This window comes from Tachypleus tridentatus, chromosome 12, assembly GCF_004210375.1.
Source record: "Tachypleus tridentatus isolate NWPU-2018 chromosome 12, ASM421037v1, whole genome shotgun sequence".
Classification (NCBI taxonomy): Eukaryota; Metazoa; Arthropoda; class Merostomata; order Xiphosura; family Limulidae; genus Tachypleus; species Tachypleus tridentatus.
The window spans coordinates 5201859-5224918 of NC_134836.1; the positions used below are offsets into that span (position 1 = coordinate 5201859).

A 23060-nucleotide genomic window follows, 5' to 3' on the forward strand; every position below is an offset into this window, starting at 1 on the left:
GAACACCCATGTCAGTTACCAGGTTACTATGGATATCAAGCACTGAACCATATATTACACCATTCCTATCCGTGATTACTTCTGTTAGAAGCAAGAGTCTACCTTTAATTACTAGTGGGTTAACTTGCTTAACTTACCAATATTGTGAAAATGCGGCCAGATACTATCATTGGTTCAACTAAGGTGTGCTTTAGACTTTGTTAATATCTTAGGGGAAGCACTTTTTTCTTCCAAACGTCTGTAGACACAGGCATCCTGATGTATTTGGGTGTGGTTAGTAGTAGCATGCCATGCATGTGTATGTAACAATGTTCATTACTGTTACGTATTACTTCAACCTTAGCAACATTTACTATTGTTATATTCTGCATCAACCGTAGCAACATTCACTATTGTTGTGTTTCCACTAACCTTAACAGCACTCATTATTGTCATGTTTGCACCAATCTTATCATCATTTACTACTATTATGTCCACACCAACCTTAGCCACTTGATGTAGTCTCAGGGTGTCGCTAGTGTATACCTTGGCACCAGAACGCGTCCTAACTGCAGCAGAAAGTCACATTGTTATGAGACAGTGGCTGCTACAATGTTGTAGCAGTATCTGGCGCATCTCATCTAGTGTTTTCAAGTGAAATTGTTTTCAAAGCTAGATTTTGTATAAGAAACACAATAAAATAAATTGTTTCTCTTGACATATATTTTCTCGAAACATCAGATGGAACTTCGAGTTAGTTTCGTATTTACTTTAGTCATTTTCTTAAATCAATAAAGCATTGAAAATGTAGTATTTTGAAAATTTAGCAAAGTTAAAGTATACCAAATGATGTCAAAGCATGTGTTGAATTGTCAATCGGGATTAGGGAGTAATGACTAGTAATTTAAGAATAAACACATAAATAGAAAAGATGACCACCAGTAAATGCAGCCACACACTTGCCTGATTAAAACAGTTCAATTCACTGAAGTTGGATAAAACCTGATATGAGATATTTGTCTGAAGGATAGGAGTGTATTTAAAATTCTTATCTTTAAAATGATATTTCTTAGCAAATTCAAGCTATTATTACTGTGTTTATTGGTAATGTTCCATTAGATTTGGAACGAACTGACTGCGTTACAATATTGTCATCCACAACTCTAGCACTACCGTTGTTTGTTTATTTGTCGAATTTCGCGGAAAACTACTCGAAGAATATTTGCACTAGCTTGGATATAGCAGAAGCAAACTGCTTATAAGAAAACAGTTTCCATTTCCCATTTCTTGCAAAATAATGGTTTGCATTTTATATTCCAAATAACTGCTTGCTTTATGATTTTAACATTTATTTTTTATTGTGAGAACAGAAATTTACGTTAAGAGTCAAATGACATCATAATTTAACGAGCGTAATAATCGTGATTTTTTTGACATGGAGAACTGGTTTCGAGTGCTTTCCTATCGTTCTTCTGGCATTAAAAACTATAACAACTATAACATCATATATTACCTTCATTTCAAGCCATATCAGCTGATAACTAACAGGTTTTCTCTTTAAACATGTCTGTTTAATTGCTTTGCAGTTGCATCAATTTCACTTTATTTGCTGATAGAGTTTTCTTTGTTCTTCTGCAATAATTTACTTCGAACCTCTCTTATTATCAGGGTAATATTTAGAGAATGGCAACTGGCTGCCGAGAGAACTCATAGCCCAAATTAAAACACATATATTTTTTTTCTAAATCGCTACTCCAGGGTTTGAAATTCAATTCCCTTACTCCCATGATCACGTTAGTCATACACTGGTCTTTCTTTAACCAGTCACGCGCACGCAGGAATACTGCAAGGGAGAAGGCATTATTACGTGAACGGTTTGGTTGTGCAACATAAAATGCGGCTCTACTTTAAAGTTGAAATGTCACACTTCAAAAACAACATAAAAATACAAAACCTTATAATCCAAGTACTCTCGAAAGGTGGATCTTGCACCTTCAAGACCATTCATAGTTCATACTATGACAACTATTGGGGTGGGGGTAGAGTGGTGAACGATCTATTTGTTTCTTTGTTCTGAAGACATGATATCTAAATCAGGCCCTGCTTATTGTGGTATTTAATGTCTTAATTACAAGGAAAACCGAACAAAAATTTCAATACTGAGAGCTGTAAACATAAACTTATGTAATTTAGGCTACATTATTATTTTTAAATCTTTGACTGCTGCTATAAAGCTGATAACGTTGTAATCATTTAGCGGTTCGCTCACTAACTACCTGAGCGCTCTTTATACCATTTATCCCTCTGGTGACAGACAACTTCTGCCAGTCAAGTGTCATGTGGCTCTACCAACATGCCCCTAGCAATACGCACTCTCATGAGTTATACTTAAACTGAAGGTCTTTTCATATTAAGTAATTGTTATATGATTTCCCAGTGCATATATGACGCAAACGTTATGTAACCCTCAGGTGTGGACATATTACCTAATAGTTGTGTAACCATCAGAGGACATTCTTTCATATTCACTCACCGATTTACAACGCTAAAATTAGGGGTTCGATTCTCCTTGGTGGACTCAGCGGATAGCCCGATGTGGTTTTGCTATAAGAATACACACATTCATCTGGCGATCCACCACTGAGGTGACATCCTTTAAGCGATATAAAGAAAAAACTCTACTTACTTATGACCCTTGGGGCCCGGCATGGCCAGGTGGGTTAAGGCGTGCGACTCGTAATCTGAGGATCGCGGGTTCGAATCCTCGTCGTACCAAACATGCTCGCCCTTTCAGCCGTTGGGACGTTATAATGTGACGTTCAATCCCACTATTCGTTGATAAAAGAGTAGCACAAGAGTTGGCGATGGGTGGTGATGACTAGCTACCTTCTCTCTAGTCTTACACTGCTAAATTAGAGACGGCTAGCACAGATAGCCCTCGAGTAGCTTTGTGCGAAATTCAAAAACAAACAAAACAAATACGTCCCTCGGAGGTTCAGCAGTAAGTTTAAGGACTTACAATTCTAAAATCCGGGTTTGATTCCTCACTGTGCTCTAAGTGTAATTAGTCCTTTGTGTAATTTACACTAAAACAAATCATCTATACAATACTGACTGAACCTTATAACACATGGTACTGTGTATTCATTCGTAATAGAAGCTCTTAGTGCAATATTTCCACATTTAAAAACTGGTAGATTTTAGCATCGGTGAACAATTTAAAGTTGAGGAAGTCAAATGTTGTGAAGTAGCTTAGTGAGTCTTAATATTTTTTATTGTATATAATTGGCCCGGCATGGCCAGATGGTTAAGGCACTCGATTCGTAATCTGAGCGTCGCGGGTTCGAATCCCCGTCACATCAGACATGCTCGCCCTTTCAGCTGTGGGAGGGGGGTTAATGTGAGGTCAATCTCACTATTCATTGATAAAAAGAGTAACGCAAGAGTTGTCAGTGGGTGGTGATGAGTAGCTGCCTTCCTCCTAGTCTTACACTGCTAAATTAGGGACGGCTAGCGCAGATAGCCTTTGAGTAGCTTTACGCAAAATTCAAACCAAACCAAACCAAAACTTATATTAGTAAGAAGTTCGACGAACTATCTGTTAGGCGCAGTGGAAGATTATTATAACAATCTTCTTCACTACTAGGTGGAACAGTTTCACATCTCTTGTATTTCTTACACAATTTAGAAATGACGTCACTAGACCAAATGTCTTCATTTATTTCACATTTTGAGCTTCTCTCCCTTAGAAGCTCAGCTTTAAGACGTTAAATATTGGGCATAGAATAGATACTCCATTGTGTATCTGTGGGTTTAACAACAAAGTGTCATTCTGAATAAAATAATTAAAACAACATTAGGCTTTAAGATTTGTGAAATTTGTTCAGATATGAAGTATTTTATATTTAAATTTGGCCACCATAAATTGAAAACAGGTTGAGATTTCAATAAAATAATTATCGATGACATTTTCATATTTAAAATGTTGTTCTACGAGTAAGCTGCGATGAAAAGTTTTTAGTGTACTTTCATTTAAGAAAAAACATTGAGTCTTGAATTTCAGCTGCTTATGTTTGTTAGTTTATTAAATTTCCGTTTTCGTTAAACTTTATAATTTGTAGAATTTCTTGCTATTTCCCTTTTTTCTATGAAACAATTATACGTCTTTTGCTGTTAAGACAACCGGTTGGTTTTTAATAAAATATGTAATAAATAAATAAATACAATGACGAAACTTAAAATTGTAAAATTAGGCTAGAGGAGACGTTTGATACTTTGTGTTTTATTTGATAAAATATTTAAAATCGTTCAAAAGTTTTATTTTAACCATGACCTAAAAATCTAAGTTTTTAAGTTGATTTTTTAAACGATGGAAACAGAAGGTTTAAACGATTTGATAGCACTTAAAAGAGCAATTTTTCATACTTCATGAATATTCAATTAAATATTATGAAGTGTTTACACTGATTGAGATAACAGATGACTCAACATCTGTATGAGATTAGGATATGATATATTATATCGCCAAATGATATAATATAAACTTAATTTTAAGCTCAGAAAAGTTTTTATTGATAATCCTAAATCACAAGAAGATATTTTATACAACGTGTAAGTATTGCTTAGAACTTAGAGAATAGTGGGATTAGAATTAAGCATCTTGTACACCCCAAATTAATGTGTTGATCGAGCATAAGATCTTTAAATGGTTGTTTTTTTAACCTATTATAAGTACCTTCTTTATCTAAAGATGGAATAGGAAGCTACTCTTAGAATGAGGATATTTTATTAAGGCTTACCAATAATCAAGTCGGAGCATTAATATTTTACTGCGTTATTAATTGTAATTAGTTTACCCGGTGAAATATTATACTGTTTTTTTTTAATTAATACAAATCTTTTTTAGTTAGTCTCCAATTCCTAAGTAATTTTTGAACAATTCAGTTTAAGAAAAATAAATGGCTTATTTGAAATATTACAAAAATAATTTATAACATTTTGGTAATCCGTTAATGACTTAAGAGGAAAGGTGAATGGTCGAGTAACAACTAAAAAAAGACAAATACAAATTGTTAACAACAATATTTATGTAAGTTTGCATCACAGATGTTGAGTGCTTCACATTAAAGCGATTTCGAGCCTAATTACGTTTTTAAAGTTTAAGTCGCTACTTCCGGCAATGTTCCATCTGATGACCATATAACTTGACAACAGACCTGCAATTTAGTCTCCATTAGAAAAGACTCTGACGTAAAGGTATCATGCCCAAATTGCACCCCTCTTTCCTAATGCTTTCCATAATCCATCTAGATACGAGCATGATCGTTTTTAGGCACCCTTTTATCAATAATCAGATCACACAAAAACCTAAAGGGGTTGTACCCAGTGTCTTGACCTGCATGTCTTAATGTAGAATAACATGAAACCTACTTCATTCTCTAGCTAGTTAAGGTATGCTACAATTAAGTGGACAAGCCATAGAAACATGTTTCACTTTTGATAGGAAGATCGTTCTTGACCGAGTTGCATACTATTATCTATGGCACGTGAATGGCTTTTTCTACTGATCTTTTTGTGTTTGTGGTATCTTACTTGCTATCAGACACGGCACTATTTTTTTTTTACCATAGTTGAGCTATGATTTGTCGCAAAGCTCTTTTTGACTGATCCCAAATTAATCCATATTTCTTTGTTTTACAACACTATAGAGTACAAGAGATATTTCTGTCTTGGAAGTTCTAAACCTCAAATCTAAACACATCTTTATAATTTAAGTGTATGAATATTTTGCCTCGAAAACTGTTGTAACATACCCTTCCCAAAAGCAGTTACTTTACGGTGAGATCACACCACGTACAAAACACCGAAATATGTCAAAATGTAGTTTTGATACACCCCCTTCCAACACGAATTTATAACAATTGTGTTTACCAAATAAGTTACTTATTTGCATAACAAAAAACATTTAAGAATAAGGTACTCAACCTTCTCTCTCTCTCTCTCTCTCTGTGTGTGTGTGTGTGCACATAAACGTACCACACAAGATATTAAGCCACGCAACTCTTTTATTGATTATTTTCTTCTGGATTCATGCTGGTATTGTACGATTATCATTCTAATAGATTAAAACATAACGAATGATTTAGTATGATAATATTAGATTCTATATATACAAACCAGTGGTAATTTTAAAATATGGTTTCGACTCCTTTCTCACAGAAGTAAAGAAGTATGAATATTTGGACATTTAAGTATTTTATTGAGTATTTACACAGTGAAAATTTTACATGAATATACGTTCATAAAAATTGATATAACACATGTACTTACATGATCAGTTAAATCAAGGGAGCAATGTAGAGTATTCGAAATCCAAGGAAATTACCTTTAAGTCTTGTTGCTTAACACTAAAATACTTAGCAAAGTACTCCATAACACGAAAAATAACGTGAGTTAAAGATCAATAAAAAATCAAACCTAAACTCTTCAAATACTCTTGCTATCATTTACTTTCTTATTTTCATTGACAAAACAAAATATATGGTAAATTAAAATTCGAAAACAATGAAAAATAAAACAGTGTTCCCCGTACTTTGGATACAAGCTATTTTTCAACATAAGTAGTCCAAATTATTAATATAGGATTATCGAGGTTTCCAAAATACTATACATTGAAAGTATTTAAGCTAAGTTATTATTTGAATAATATATGTATACATATATATATATATATATAGAGAGAGAGTTTTAAAAGTGCCTCGGGACATTAATTTAATCTAAATCATTGTACAAATCCAAAAAATATTATAATACAGGTTTCCGAAAAGTTAAACATGCGAGTTGCGAACAATTCAAAGTTTTCAATATGAGATATAAATAAGATGAAAAATGTAACTTTCAAAAACAATTGTAGTGTTTGTAATTTATCATAAATAAAAATTACAATAAAATGTAATTAAAATAACTTTCAGGAGTTAATTAGCATGATGCTGTATGGAACATTTATGGCACGTGACTATGAACACTTATTATTTTTTGGTATGTTACTAGACATGGTGACTAATAAGTATTCTTAATAGCTAACATTTTCGTTACATTTTCAGGATAATGATTGACATATGTTGTGGTTTGGGCTCGTTTCCCGAAGAGATGAACTCCCGTGTACCAACTGAGAACTAAGAGTGCAATGTGATTGGTAACTTGATCCAGAACCAGTACCAGAGTTCATGCTGGTGGTTCGGTAAACAGACGGCTTGGACAAAGTGAAAATCTTGTCTATAAGATGCTTTCGTATTTTTTTAGTACAGGAGAAAGCAAAGAAAATAAATACTCCTTGGAGGGTATTAAAAAACACAAAGATGTACCACAATACTTCTAAACCAGAATAACCTGCTACGAGGCCAAACGCCCAGGACAAACCCATAAGTAAAGCTAACTTGGTGTACAGCTGCAAGTTTCTTTTTGGTGAACTGCAGGAGCTTTGGTGTTTGGCTGTGGTATTAGACGTAGCCACAATCATTCGCGCGCTTAGGACAAAAAATATAATGTTTACAAACATAATCGTCGCAACAGGTGCTGCAAAGAAAACTAATAATGGTTTCCTGTGGTTGAACCAGCAGTGGTTTATGCCAAATGCAGGTCTATACTCTTGTGGTACCTGTCTAATATTTTCTACGATAACCGATAAAACAACAATAATTATAGGCACTATCCAACAGAACATAGAATACGATACGAAACGACACCACTGTCTTCCACCTGATAATCGAAGGTCTTTCGTAGCCATTCGCAGTGTCCGCCAAACGTCAAAAGCCAAAATATTCATCCAGAAGAACGAAGCCAAAAAAAAATAATACATCACTATAGCTATAACAAAACAAGCAACATTAGAGAGAATGTTAAACTGGCCAAGAATGAAACAAGAATAACTGATTATTAATGCAACAGATAAAGATGCCAAGTTTCGCCCACAGATATTCTGAAGTTCTGGAACTATGATGAAGGTGATGAAATGAAGAATTAAACAAATCACAGAAATTCCTAATCCAATGTTACTAACATACCCCATGTACACTGAAAATGATTCTTTACTCTCAGTTAGACTTGTTTCATTTATACAAACCAGCAAACTCGTACCTTGAAAGATGTAATACGACCGATTATAGGCTTGCTTATATTTTGGAACAAATATGTCATCGTTTCCGATGAGTATGTATTCATCTTCGTGGATGTTAACTTTAGGACAAGTCTTGAAATCTTGAGGGTATTCAAATATATCTTTCTTCATTAATTCAGTAGGTAGGGTAGAGATACTGGCGTTCCTATTTGTGGCTTGTTCTGTTGTATCATTAACACTTGTAATAGTTGATGTCTCTTGGTGTGTCTTATTTGATCCTACTGAGAGCTCGATGAGTTCTGTGGATAAATCTGCTCTTTCTGTAGTATCTACTTGTGATGGGAAATCTTTAGTAGGGAATCCTGATGAATCGTTTGTAAACATTGATAATTTTGGAAGAATGCATTCACCATCTACGTATTTGTAACCAGAGAGACCACAAACTGTGTTAACACAACGTTTCAAAAATATATCATATCGTTCTTCGTATTCGCATATAGCATCCTTGCCAACAATGTCTCCCATATTTATGTTGATGTCAAAAAGAAGGGAAAAAGCGTTGAAATTGAAAGTCCTTCCTGCAACACCTTTGCTTAAGGTTGATCTGCATCTTAGTTCAGTGAGGCTTATGTTGTTACAGATTGCACAGTGGATATTACGGTAGCCTTTATGACGTGTATACATAGCTCCCATGTATGTTGCACATTTCTGTTTTACTTCATTGTCTTTCCAGGTAAGTGGACATTCAGAGACAAGATCCTCTCGACAAGATCGGTATTTTATTTTTATGGAGTCTGGCATCTGAGGGTAAGTGGTGCAGTTGTGGAAGATCCATCCATGAGATTTATGGTTAATCCAAAATCCCCAACTCTGGTACAAATTTTCATACGTTAAGTTTTGTATCTTCTCGCTTGTTGTCAAATCTTTCATGTAATATTTATCAACCGTTGGACACTCCAGCCGGGGAGTCCAGATTACCTTATTAAGCAGCTCGCCATTACAAATGGCGCAGAAGTAGTTTTTATATGTAACACCGGTTTCATTGTTAGAAACTGGCATTGCACTTATGAGACCTCCATTTTTCTTTACATCGTTTTCACACTGAGTATGAATTTTGTCATCTCCTACCCAACCTTCTTTACATTTATGTTTAATGTATAAATATCCAAATTGTGTAAAGCTGGCACACTTCCACTGTTCTTTACTGTATCCAGAAAGGACTGCGTCAACACAACAGTCGCCATACTCTTCGCATAAGAAGTCACACATACAATGTCTTATCTGAAGATCGTCCACCTGTCGAGTTCGTGTTTGACATGTGTCTTTCGGTGCACACGTTCTTCCAAGTAACAACTTTCTAATTTCTGAATAATTCACTTCTTGAGTTAATGATATGGCGAATAGAATGAAAAATTCACATGTGTTGGTTAAAAGCATTTTATTGGTTTCAATCTCTCACGGAATGCACAAATTAACGTTTTTTATGTGTGAGATTACAGTTATGTTTTGGTTCTTATATTCACAGAGCTTTAAGCTAATCGTTGTTTTTCTTGGTCGTTGGTGTCTTGTGTTGTACTGTAAAATAAACTGAAAAGATGAAAAAACAGAATCATAATTAGAGAAAATATATTGATTCTTGCACATTTTATCTGATTATCAGTAATTGCACTTTCGAACTCAGATGTTTGCGTTTTAGAGTTTTTTACAATAAAAATATATTTTCATACTAGTTATTAAGGTTAATTTTTTTTTATCGGTTGGTGTTCTCGTAGATTAATATATTATACTAATATTTGTAAAAAGTAGACAAAATCAAAAGAATCCATTACAAAAAAGAAGCTGGTTACATGTATATTTTATTAGTGTCAATGGAACCTTAGTCAACATATTACCCCAAAGAACAATTTGAAAACTCACCAAAGATAAATGAAACTATTTAGGATGGTAGAATACGGTCAAATTTGGAAAGTACACCTTGCAACAAGTGGCTCTGATGCCATTGTTTAAAGTCGTCTGTATTTTGTTGAAGTATACTTTACTTTTAATTATTGTTTGAGCCGTCAGCATGTTATTGAAGTATACTTCTGTATGTATCCATCATTTACAGATGTTAGTATATTGTTGAAGTACTTCTCTTTAAAGCTATGAGTGAAGGCGTCATTCTGTTGCTAAAGTACTTGCCATTGTAAATATTGTATGAAATCTTACTATGTTGCTTTTCTAGATATTGTTTTAGCTGTCAGTATGCAGCTGAGGTACTTGTGTAAATTTTTCAGTATGTTGCTGAAGTACTTATCTTTGTAACTATTGTTTGTAGCTGTCAATATGCAGCTGAGGCACTTGTATAAAATTGTCAGTATGTTGCTGAAGTACTTAACTTTGTAGCTATTGTTTGTAGCGGTCAGTATGCAGCTGAGGCACTTGTATAAAATTGTCAGTATGTTGCTGAAGTACTTAACTTTGTAGCTATTGTTTGTAGCTGTGAGTATGCAGCTAAGGTACTTGTATAAAATTGTCAGTATGTTGCTGAAGGACTTATCTTTGAAGCTATTGTTTGTTGCTGAAGTAACATTAGTGCGAAATTCCAAAATAAACAAACAATCAAGTTGTTTGATCGTTATTATTGAGTACATTTTATTTCTTTAAATAGTTTCATTGAGGGCTTTCAGCCAGATCTATATGCAGATAGCATATTTTACAGTATATGACTTACCAGATTAGTTCGGTAGCAGAAAGGACAAAATAGTTTAAAACCTAGATGTGCTACATCAAAACTAGTAAAAAAAGGAGTTTGTTTTTTGAATTTCACGCAAAGCTATACGTGGGCTATCTGCACTAGCAGTCCCTAATTTAACAGTGTAAGACTAGAGAGAAGCAGTTAGTCATCACCACCTACCGCCAACTATTGGGCTACTCTTTTACCAACTAATAGTGGGATTGACCGTCACATAATAACGCCCTTACGGCTGAGAGAGTGAGCATGTTTGGTGCGATGGAGGATTCGAACCCGCGACTCGCGGATTAGGAGTCGAATGCTTTAACCCACCTGGCCGTGACGGGCCTAGGTATAAAAAAGGAGAAAATAAAAGACTGATGTTTTCTGCCAAAACACATCTAGCAAATCAGCTATGGCGAGCGATACAAAATTCAAAATCATTTTTTTTTGTCGTCTACGAAAGGCCATGACTGACAATTCATATCTCTCTAAATGTGCTGCAAGTATTTCACTTTATGTGGTAATAGAGTATAGGGCACAGAATTGTTAACAAGCCTACTTCAAATTTTCAGTGGTGAAAAATAAATTCACTTAATAGTTTTATTCAAATGATGGTTGCCACTATTTTTTGTATCAAAAATGCGATACATCTGACAATCATAGCATGATGTATAAAGTATTGTTGGCAGCGACTACACTGTTTCTGTATGCTACTCCGAAAAATCTGGCATGGTACCTATTAACAAAATGTCAGCAGTCAACCGTAGCTTTTCGTCATCATTTAGACTTGAAAGGCAGACTTGGTTCACTAACTCCAAGTGTTAAAGACCTGAATTTCTTTTATTTTTCTTTATGTCATATAGACATCCTGTTCTGTTGCTTAGTAAAATGTATGAAGCGTTATTTTAACATAAAACGTCTGGATGTTTATACAATGTTGCTTCCAAGGTAATCAGTACACAAACAACTAGTCTGTCTTAAACTAATCCCTGTTAATAAAAAAATCTGTTTCCTTCCAGATGTAACCAAAGCTATTACTTATATTTTAAATAACAAACCTAATGAACTGGCCTTCATGCCAATATACTCTCAGTGAAGTACTACAAACACAATTGCATTCAGTACAAACAAAATTTCAAACTATTATTAAGTGAATACAATTGTTTTTAAGAGTGTTTGAAATACAATTGATAAAATATAAAAGAATCATTGCTTGCACTTTATAGAAACGATTATCGGATTAAAGGCGTTCCCTCGTTTTTACTAACAGTTTTTGAGTTCCAGTGGTGGGTTTTGTTTGTCTACTATCGTTGAAAACGTTCTACTGGAATAGCGTCTTTTCTAGAAAGGAAATAAGCTTTTCAATATACTCCAGGCTTAGTTTCTGGATGATTTAGTGCAAGTATAAATTTAAAAAGTATGTAGGTTTTATAATATTTATTTATAAAGCATATAATTTGAAATTATGTAAAAATGCATTAAACAAAAAAGAATTATTTTGGCGCATAGGTACGAATTAAATTAATTCACTTGCTTGTTTCAAGAAAGACCAACAACTGAGACTTTAATGTTAATTTAGCAGTAGAATAATAAATAAAGTTTTATTAGATGTCAGTAGAGAGAAAAACAAAGATTAAGTTACGTTAGTGAAGTTCGTGTTATCCAGTTATACGCTCTCTATACCTTTTGTTTATTTGTTAGTTGAAAAGTTTTAACGCAAATCTACATAAAGCTCCTTGACGCATCGCTATACCCAATTTTAATTTATAGGTTAAAGGGAAGACGGCTAGTCAAAAGCGTTCCCCGCCAACTCATAACTTACTCTTGCATGATCGAATTGTGATATTTGATTGCCATTTTATAATGAACCGGCTGTCCTAAAAATGCAAAGAGAAATTTATGCGATAATGAGACGTAAACCATAAATACTCGCCTTCAAATTCTAATATTTAAGACCGTGTCCGGCTCGTCTTTTGTTGGAGCTTTTACAGTGAAATAGTAAGTGTGTACTTCAACTGATCAAGTATGACTGTATGAAGTGAATACAACCTTGTTTATCAGAGTGTTCTGCAAACATACATATATTGTAATTATTAGCTGAAACCCTCTCTTGGAATGATAAATTCAATGAAGATCTTAGAACTATCAATATCAGGCTGGTTATGAATGATGGTTATTTTAATTCTTGAGGGAACACCAATATATATTGTGGTATTTCAAGTTTTTAAACAACAAAATACTTCTTCCCCTCCGTAATTCCAATCAGTGCCAACAAGGTGCACATGGGGGGAGTTCCTTGTTTGCTCATCCTTCAATATGTGTTGAACTCAAGTTGGTGTAAAATAAAATTACGAAAAGTAATAATAACAACCGTAGCTGTGTCACCAAGTACAACGAAGAACAGCATTTGTTTTGTTTTTTCTGAAACAAGTAATCAAAGTGGGATAAATATAAACAATAAAGACCAATATTAGAACTGATGTCACTTCCCCCTAAACATCCACTAAGCAAAGTATCATTACTGGATAGGTTTTGAAATAATAATCAACAAAATTGTGACTTTACGCAGAAATAAGAAACCTTTGGATAAGCGTAGTTGATAAGGCTTATAAGCTAATCGAGGGATCAAGTGAAACATATCAAACTATGCATATTATTTACAGATAAGCTTCATGAATCTCTTTGCATACATTTTATTTCATTTCGCGCACATTTTCTTTTAGCGACCCCCGAGTAATTCAATGGTAAGTTTGCGAGTTTATGACACTAAATGTCACATTTCAATATCCGTAGTGTGCAGAACACAACCCCTTGCGTGGGTTTGCTCTTAACAACAACTAAACCAAATCATTGAGTTTCTGCCACTCGCACTGAGAGTAGAAGCACAAGCAACCATTTTGTCGTATGTAGTTAAATTGAAGTACTATGCATTCTCGTTTCCATAAGGGGGGGTAAAACTTCCACAAAGATTTTCTGTACCTTTATCCCCTATTCCCTGAAAAAAGGTTCAAAACTGATAACTATATTGAAAACCTTTCTTTATGTTTGCTTCAAGAATTATATGCACACAAACAAACATATACATACATGTTTATTTGTATGTGTTCAGGTACTTACCTGCCTTCCCAGTGGTGTTTACTCTGTAATTCTCAGAAACAACCACAACCCATTGAGATATTTGACGTTCTACATGAAGACAAACACCAGGAGAGTTTTGGTCAATGTACTAATGACCTTGTTTACAAAACGCCAGGGCTAACATGACTGCTGGTAATTACAACAACAATATAGTGCGAAGATGACTGCCAACATTTCCAAGTGCAATTGAACTTTATATGGTGTAATTAAATATTTAGTACACCAAGCTACCATTAATTATAATACTAATAAATGTTGACGTGTGATTTGGGACTTTTTCTGATATAAAACAACAGGATGATGTAGGGATTTGGGACTTTTCCCCGCATAAACAGGGTGAAATTGGACTTGGGTTTCTCTCTCGAATCCTTTGAAATGCTTTGTTGGGTCATTTCATCAAGCAGAAAATGAAGTCTATTAAGGTCTGATTTGAATTGCGCTCAAAACTACACGATGGCTATTTACGCTAATCGCCCATAATTTAGCAGGAAAACACTAGAATAAAGGCAGCTAGTACTAATACAAGTACTTATTATATATTTAAAAACGTTTTTCAATAAATATATAACCTTCTCTACAAGTAGGTTTTCTCATCATCACATATTAATACAAGTACTATACAGTTCCAACAGACAGTTCATACTACAATTAGATAAATATGAAATGTTACCAGAGTTATACAGTTCCAACAGACAGTTCATATAACAGTTAGATAAATATGAAATGTTATTAGAGTTATAGAGTTCCAACAGACAATTCATACAACAATTAGATAAATATGAAAAGTTACTACAGTTATACAATTCCAACAGACAATTCGTACAAAAGACAAATACTTAGATTGTTTAACACTGATTAATTATATCAATAGGAAAACAGATAACATACACAAAATATACATACTTACAAACTGGTAGAGAATGTTAAAACCGGAAATAAATTTTTGCCTATTTTCTATATTATTTGGATACTTTTGCAATAACAATTATTCTTATACGGTTATATCATTTCTTCGCAAAACGTCAAATCCTTTCAGAGATGTGTGGAACAACTAAATGTACATCGAAGTAACACAGAACGCGAATCTTCATCACATATCACTAAAACACGAGCTAGTCTGTTTCAAATGGATCTCGTGCTGTTAACGTTCCAGAACAACAACCACGTGGGCATAAATAACATAGGGTACATTCACCACAACTTGCAGGGTGCGGGCAACGAGAACGTTACATTCGAGTTCAGAGTATACAAACTGCCTCAGGAAAGCTCGACATGCTTTGTAGGCTACAATTTTTCAGGGCAAGGTGTAAAGATCGGAAGGTTTATGACGTATAGAGTTTGTTGGCCAACAGAGGAAAAACATAAAAATGTGCTTGCTTACCCACTCAGAGACAGACTACCTCGGTCACTATGCAGGTCACTCGCCCCTTTCCCCTCAGCTGTGCCCCCTTTTAGCGGAGCATTCTGGTCTTGACATGTTTAATGCTTCATGTTCAGGCTAAATCGTTAAACTTCATATACTGATTTTGTACTGAAGACGTCACACACCATTCCACTAATGGAATTTATGTTTGTTTGTGTTTTTGTTAGATTGAATGAAACCACAGATGGTTTTAAAGGAAACATAAAGTCTACTTGTGTATTCTCCTTGTATCCCCCCTCGAGAGTATGCAGAATTAATCCGTTAATATTTAGAGAAAAACATTTGAAGTTGCTCTGAATAGTTTTGTTCCACAAAAATATTGGCCTGGCATGGTCTAGCGCGTTAAGGCGTGCGCTTCGTAATCTGAGGGTCGCGGACTCGCGCCCGAGTCGCGCCAAACATGCTCGCCCTCCCAGCCGTGGGGGCGTTATAATGTTAGGGTCAATCCCACTTTTCGTTGGTAAAAGAGTAACCCAAGAGTTGGCGGTGGGTGGTGATAACTAGCTGCCTTCCCTCTAGTCTTACACTGCTAAATTAGGGACGGCTAGCACAGATAGCCCTCGAGTAGCTTTGTGCGAAATTCCAAAACAAACAAAACAAAAATATTTTATGATACTTTTGTAATTATTGCAGCCACACATACACACTCGCTTTGCATTTTGAAAAGGCGAAATATGTTTTAACTGTCATAAATCAAACACAAAGCAGTGTCAAGTTTCCAGGTTATTTTTTTTTTATATTCCATTTGTAATGTTATTAAATGTTTAGCAAACTTAAGTTCTGATTCTTAGTGTAGATTTCATGTTGTTTAATAAGTCTTAAAATCATGTCTTAAAACTTCTTTTCACTTCCGTCAGTGAAACAAAAACGGTTTCTTTGAATGATAAGCTGTAATGCCCCTTTTGAAGTTTCTGATTAATTCCTAGAAAATTCGTGTCAATGATCGTATTATACCTCACAAAAAGTACAAAATCTTCTTTTTGTAAAGTGCGCAAACACCTAGGCTTTTAGAAAACTAGTGGTTACGGCAGTGTTAGTGTAAATGAATTTCGAAATTTTACCTGCATGAAATCTTTTTTGTATCAAGTAAGTGGTTTTGGAAACTCAATCGTATACCACAAAATAATTGTGAAAATTGCAGTGTCCCTCAAAATACACATTAATTACTACACAGATATGCCCTTTGTATACATATGACCTTTTTATCGCATATTTGCATAAAATTTATATCACTTACTTCGGTTATGTGAGAGTGATATGACATGTCTATGAATTATTATATTCTATCGCATAAAAATGGTTTGCTTGTCTTACTTCATAGACTAAAACCTATTTGACTGATGCTTCATAGTGACTGTAACAGTGGGCGTACTAAGTTATTCAGCACAAACTTTAGAAGTCTCATTTCTAGAGACTTAGTGTGCTATTTAGCAACATAATTCAGGGCACTGTTCACGCCTTCTACTCGCAAGTAATTATGTGGACAGGATCGAACAATGACGTTCATGTGTGGATTCACACGAACTGAAAAACAACGGTCGTTTCCCAAGCGAAACTACAAATTTAGTTTCTAAAACGAAATAATAGACAAATGAAAATACCATCAAAATATAGCTTATAATATATTGTAACATGAGACAGGAAAACAAAAATTTATACCAAGTGGCCATTCACTCTCTTGTTATTATTTACAATCATAAAAATATAGCCTTACCAATCAGTAGATTGATATTCGAAATTAAGTCTTACGATTAAAAAACAAACAAACCAAAACTCTCATACTAAGTGTAATATCCTCATACTTGAGATAATAAAAGAATAAATACTTGTTTATGAAACGTTAATTTAATTTGGAATTGTAAACCTAAAGATGTAATAGTAATATTTGGAGACTACGTAAACAAGACTGGGTGACATTTTGTTGTAATAGCTATATGATCGATGGAAAACATAATATAATACTAAACAACGAAAGGATAATAGAAATTTCTAACATCATAGATATGATAAAACTATTAAAATAAAAAGGTGTCAGCCACCCTCCTTTTCAAATTGTGTAATTCATCGTCCTTCCCAAATGGCTCCGGTTACTCACGCTTCCAAATTTTGTCAGTAACCCTCCTTATATCATTTACAGTCCCTTCCAAATTTTGTCAGTAGTAACCCTCCTTGTATCATTCACAGTCCCTTCCAAATTTTGTCAGTAACCCTCCTTGTATCATTTACAGTCCCTTCCAAATTTTGCAGCCACCCTCCTTTCGAATTTGTGTCATTCACAGTCCATTCCAAATGATGTCAATCACCTTCCCTTCCGAATAGTGTACACCTTCGTCCTTTCCAAATTGTATCAGTAATCCTCTCATTTTTATTTCATCTGCCAACCAGGCACCTGGTGATCTTTCTTGTCATCTAAAATGTAAATTAATGGACATTCAGCCTATGTTCCATATAGTTGTTTCGTGCAACCCTTCTTCTCTCGTTATTTTAAATGACTCATAGAGTTTAAAGTCTTACAAATTCTTCAAGAACCGTGGCTAAACTACATAGAAGGCACTTGGGTGTTTTAATAATGAGAAGAGGCATCAGTCAACTTAAAGTTGGCCAATCATTGCTGGGTTCATTCAAGTTTCGTTAGCAAAAGTACAAATCAGAATCTTAGATAAGAAGGCTCTTACTCAAAAATAACGTAAAAATATCTAAACTTTAAAAAGCTGGTTCCAATATATATTTCTGCTGTTAATATAAATTGATATAATGTATGACTTTTTAATATTATTAAAAATAGTTATTCACTATAAATAATTAGCTGTGGTTATAATTCTGTTATCATAAATGGATACAATGATTAATTTTTCTTTACTATGAGTGGATGCAGTAATAATTTATTTTTGTTTTATCATGAATGGAACTATCATGTATGATTTTAACTATTATTAGAAATAGAAGCAGGTAAGATTTTTCAACTTCGTTTTGAATTAACTCAGTGTACTTTTATATGTCTTTATAAAGACTATCTTTGACTGGTTTGAGCTTCTTACCTAACACATGTGACAGTGCCATACTGATTATAAAACGTATGTTCATACAAATGCTGACTGTAATTATTTTCGGTTCCCCTTGGTGATCTCAGCAGATAGCCCTATGTGGCTTTGGTATAAAAAAAAAACATACATACACACGCACTATAATTATTACCCCAGTTAAAGTTTCACTTACAATAACGTATTGTATTTCCATCCATTTTTGCGTTGCTTTAGACAACTTAAGTTTCTTGTTTTGCTTTGTAATAATACGATATTCAAGTACACTGATCTGAAATGGATAAATTTCAAGTATCCACTGTACTTTACCGTACTTGTGACAAATATGTTAAGATTATCTGTCGTCGTCCTAATTTTGAACTACTAAAAAAACACTCATCAGGATACTACCACTCACCGTCCACGTTATGAGATTGATTATATCTCTTGTAATACATCAAATTCAGAGTGCTCGGAACATTTTGTGGTATCACACAGGTTCCAGCCAAACTCTGAAAACCAAAATTCTACCACCATCACGTAAAATAGCCATAACAACAATGGATATTCCAAAAGTCGCTTACAGAAAGTAAATTTGAACAAATAAATAAATAAATACATTTAAACAAATAAAGCAACTTATTTATCTACAAGAAGCGTGTTTTTGTTTAGTTGTCATACTGGCCTGTTATAAAGCTAAGTGTAACATCACTGGGATTGAGACAGGTGAGAAAGTTCCCGGATTTTGGTCTGAATCTAAACGATTAGGAAATTACAGAACTATAAGTCATTAGAAAATGAATGAAGTGAGTGAAATGTTACAATGCAAGTTCAGGAAGAAAGGGATCTGTTCGGTGTGAGCTTGAGAAAGGGACATAAAAGACAGGGGTTCAATAAAAAAGAAGGAAGACTGGAAAGTGTGAGAGAGAATGAAAAAATGGAGAGAGGAGAAGGAAGAAAGTAATAAGTTGCCAATAAGAAAAGAAAATAGATATCTAAATCTCTGTGTTTTTACGACACTAGTCGTAACTAGTCAATGGTAGTTTGTTACTTACATTGGCATGAGTAAATTTCTGATATGAATAAGTATAACCTAAATAAAGCTAATAGGTATAAGAAGGGGAAGCGAAATGTGACTATAACTGGTTGGTGGGGCCGGAGAGTTTTCCCACTGTGCCGTGACAGCAGTAATTACATTTCACGTCAGCCCAGAGCAAAGACAAAAATATTGCTGACGTACTGCACTTCCCAGTCGGAAAATCCCAGTCTCGGGCTACATATGTTGATATTACTGCAGACAATATTTACGTAAGTAAAAGGATTAGCGCAGTCTCACGACCTTTCGACATCTAGTTAACAGGAAGGCCATAACTGAATCTAAAGCATTTGCACGAAAACATACAAAAAAACAAAAATTAAAATTCTTTAATAAAGATATATTATAAACTGGAAGAGTGAATTTAGTAACTATTTCAGCAACGACGTGAAGTTACACGTATACGAATATAGATAAAAATATAATAATTGTGTCTCAAATCACCTAGTTCTGCCTAGACTTGTTTTGTCTCCACTAATTGTTTTTTTTTTTTCTTTTATATACGGAAAATTACTTAGTTTTCAAAAGGATGTTGTTAGATAAATGGTTGTAATCATTGGTAAACGTGTCTTGTTATTATCACTGGTAACGCATAATTATTAAAAAATGTTTCATCAAAAGGGAAGAAATTAAAAGTTCCAGCCACGAATATGTTACGAATTCGATTATTCATAAACGTCTAACTGTTGTTGTTTCTGAAATAACTTTAGTTATTATTAATAATACTATATGCATAGGTTTTACAACTTGTAACCAGAGAGAGGTTGTCACAAAAATCAATCTATGTTTGTGTAGTGTCATAGCTAATTAGTTTTCAGCTTGCAAAGCGAAGAGTGGTTCTGCATATAAAGAAATAATACACAATGTTCTTTTATAAATATAGAAATATATATATAAAGAAACTAAAAATGAAAATTTATATGCGTCAGCGAATCTGACGACGTTGAACATTAATGATAACGAAATATGCATCTAAAATTCTTTGTTTTTATTTAAAAGTTTAAATTATCCCTTGTTGATGTTAATGAAGTAAGAGGGAGTTAGCATTTAGTTGAAAATATTGTTAATAACAATAAATTTGTTGTTTGAATTAAGCATTTGTTTTGGAATTTCGCACAAAGCTACTCGAGAGCTATCTGTGCTAGCCATCCCTAATTTAGCAGTGTAAGACTAGAGCGAAGGCAGCTAGTCATCACCACCCACCGCCAACTCTTGAGCTACTCTTTTACCAACGAATAGTGGAATTGACCGTAACATTATACACCCCCACGGCTGGGAGGGCGAGCATGTTTAGCGCGACGCGGGCGCGAACCCGCGACCTTCAGATTACGAGTCGCACGCCTTACGCGCTTGGCCATGCCAGGCATTGAATTAAGCACAAAGCTACACAATGGGCTATCTGTGCTCTGCGCACCACGGGTATCGAAACCCGGGCTTTAGTGTTGTAAGTCCGCAGACATACCGCTGAGCCGCTGGGGGCTAACAATAAAGTAGTTTCCACATGAGCAGGCAGACTTAGATTTAGAAAATGGTATGTAGGTAATTGTTAAGAATATTCTAGTAGTTTGTAGAGAGAATTAAAATTCAGTTGAAAATGGTGTGTGAATATTTGTTAATAATATTTATTAACAATAATTTTGCAGTTTCCACAGAGAATTGGTGTTGGGTAGAAAAAGATAATTTTTAAAAAATAGTTTAGCATTTTTTTTACAGAGAGTTGGAGTTCACTATAATTTTTTTTTCAATCTTAATTTCAATGTAATTGTTTTCATATGAGACTGGCTTTCAACAGATATTGTATTCTTGAATTATAAGTTACTTATTTCATCAAAAGCTTGTGAAATTAAACAGAATTAGACATAAAACTCGCCCATAATGTATAAAACTTAATGTTGGTATTTTCTACGCAATATTATTGAAAATGTTTCTTAATGCTAAAAGAATTAGTGACCCCACAATATTCGTGTTGTAGTCGTTAAAAAAGGGGGAATCTTCACCGAACCCAGATAACCTCCTGGAAGTGAATCTTGGCTAAAGGGCGGAAGAGAACAAAAAATTACTTTAAACTTGCCCTGTAGGATGGCTCACAGAAGACAGGTACGATCTGTTCTAGAACACGACAGCATTATTTCTATATAAGTACAATGTGTTTATAGCCTACTAAAAATTGCAAGTAGTATGCATGTATTTAATAAGTTTTGAAGTCTTAAAATTACCTTAAAACTTGTTAAACGGTTTTTGCGCCTACAGGTTTTATGTAAATATGTAATTAAACTTTTGAGCTTATATTACACATTTACATGGACAAAAAAGGGGGGGAAACACAAACTCACAAACTTTTACTAATATAGTTCTTTAAGGTTTTGTGTATATTTCACTTCCTGATTTGGACATTGAAGCTTTGGTGTCAGCTTGGATCTGTTTACACGCTGGACCGTATTCTAATATTATATTTAGTAGCACAATGACCTATACTTCACTTATTATCGAAGACAGTTCCGGGACAGCTGGAAACAGTGATGCAGTTTGTTTACTGTAAACAGATGGTACTCTTGAGTACGGAACACATTCAAAAAGAAATAAATTTAATAGTTTCATCTGTTGCGTGCTTTCATTAAGGACCCTAAAATTAAACGTGTTTACAAATGTTTTAAATTTATTGTATACGAGATATGAACAAATATCTTGGACAGAGTGACAATTTTGTTTTTAATCTTAAACATTTACAATAATATGAATACAAACAATACAGAGTGTCTAGTCTCCATCTAGCAAATATTTATTATTACGAAATTAATTAATTTCTTGTTTATTAATATGCTACATGTTACACATCACAAAAATAGCAATAAACAAAAATCTTAATTACATGAAAAGGAGAAGGCAAAAAACAAACTAGTGCTTATGAATGTGCATCCTATTGTGCAGAAAACTTAAAATTTAAAATTCACTTATTTTGAAAATTAAATAACCACCAGCTGTCAAGAATTATATTTAATTATTTAAACATAGTTTAACTTCATACAAGAAATTTGTCGTTTAAATCAAACACTAGATAAATCATTTCTTTAGCTCAACTTATATTGTTTAATGAACTATTTTCTCTTATTTTCGTTATTCCAATTTTTTTATTCCAACATAACTTATTGATCATTGATCTATTAATGTTTGTAATAATAGTAGCATAAATTTGGGCTAATCCTTGTACTGAATGTCCTTATATTTTTTAAAAATATGTTGTAATTTAGTCATATTAGGTATTTTTATTATATGCATAACTTACTACTTAGTATTGATTTATTTCATAAATATTTAATGCTTGATTTTATGAAATAACTAATAAATATATTTTCGGTGTTTTAAACTCAGGATTTTTGCGACAATTGTTTTTATAAGCACAACAAAGAAGTTATGTTTTGAAGAATCTCTTCCAGAAAATTAGGGTACATTAAATACAGGTAAGTAAAACTTTCCCTTTGAATAATAGTAGTGTTAATTCAAATAAAATAATAAATAATCATTGTTCAAGTAAGATACATAATGTTGTGCTATTAATTCTTACCTGAAAAAAA

The 23060-nt window shown here is 33.8% G+C and overlaps 1 protein-coding gene across 6 annotated transcripts in view; it reads right to left on the bottom strand.

The window, feature by feature from the left end:
* Positions 1-6217: 6217 nt before the first annotated feature.
* LOC143233171 (uncharacterized) overlaps positions 6218-23060 on the bottom strand; it is a 43112-nt gene continuing 26269 nt past the window's right edge. Inside the window, exons 1-3 of one of the 6 annotated variants that reach the window (XM_076469133.1) lie at positions 14857-15322; positions 12080-12152; positions 6218-9682 (exon numbers count right to left, since the gene is read on the bottom strand). In XM_076469133.1, the coding sequence (XP_076325248.1) occupies positions 7079-9532 (2454 nt within the window). In that variant the 5' untranslated portion in view covers positions 9533-9682; positions 12080-12152; positions 14857-15322 and the 3' untranslated portion in view covers positions 6218-7078. The other 5 variants (XM_076469131.1, XM_076469132.1, XM_076469130.1 and 2 more) reach the window with 5 other exon arrangements.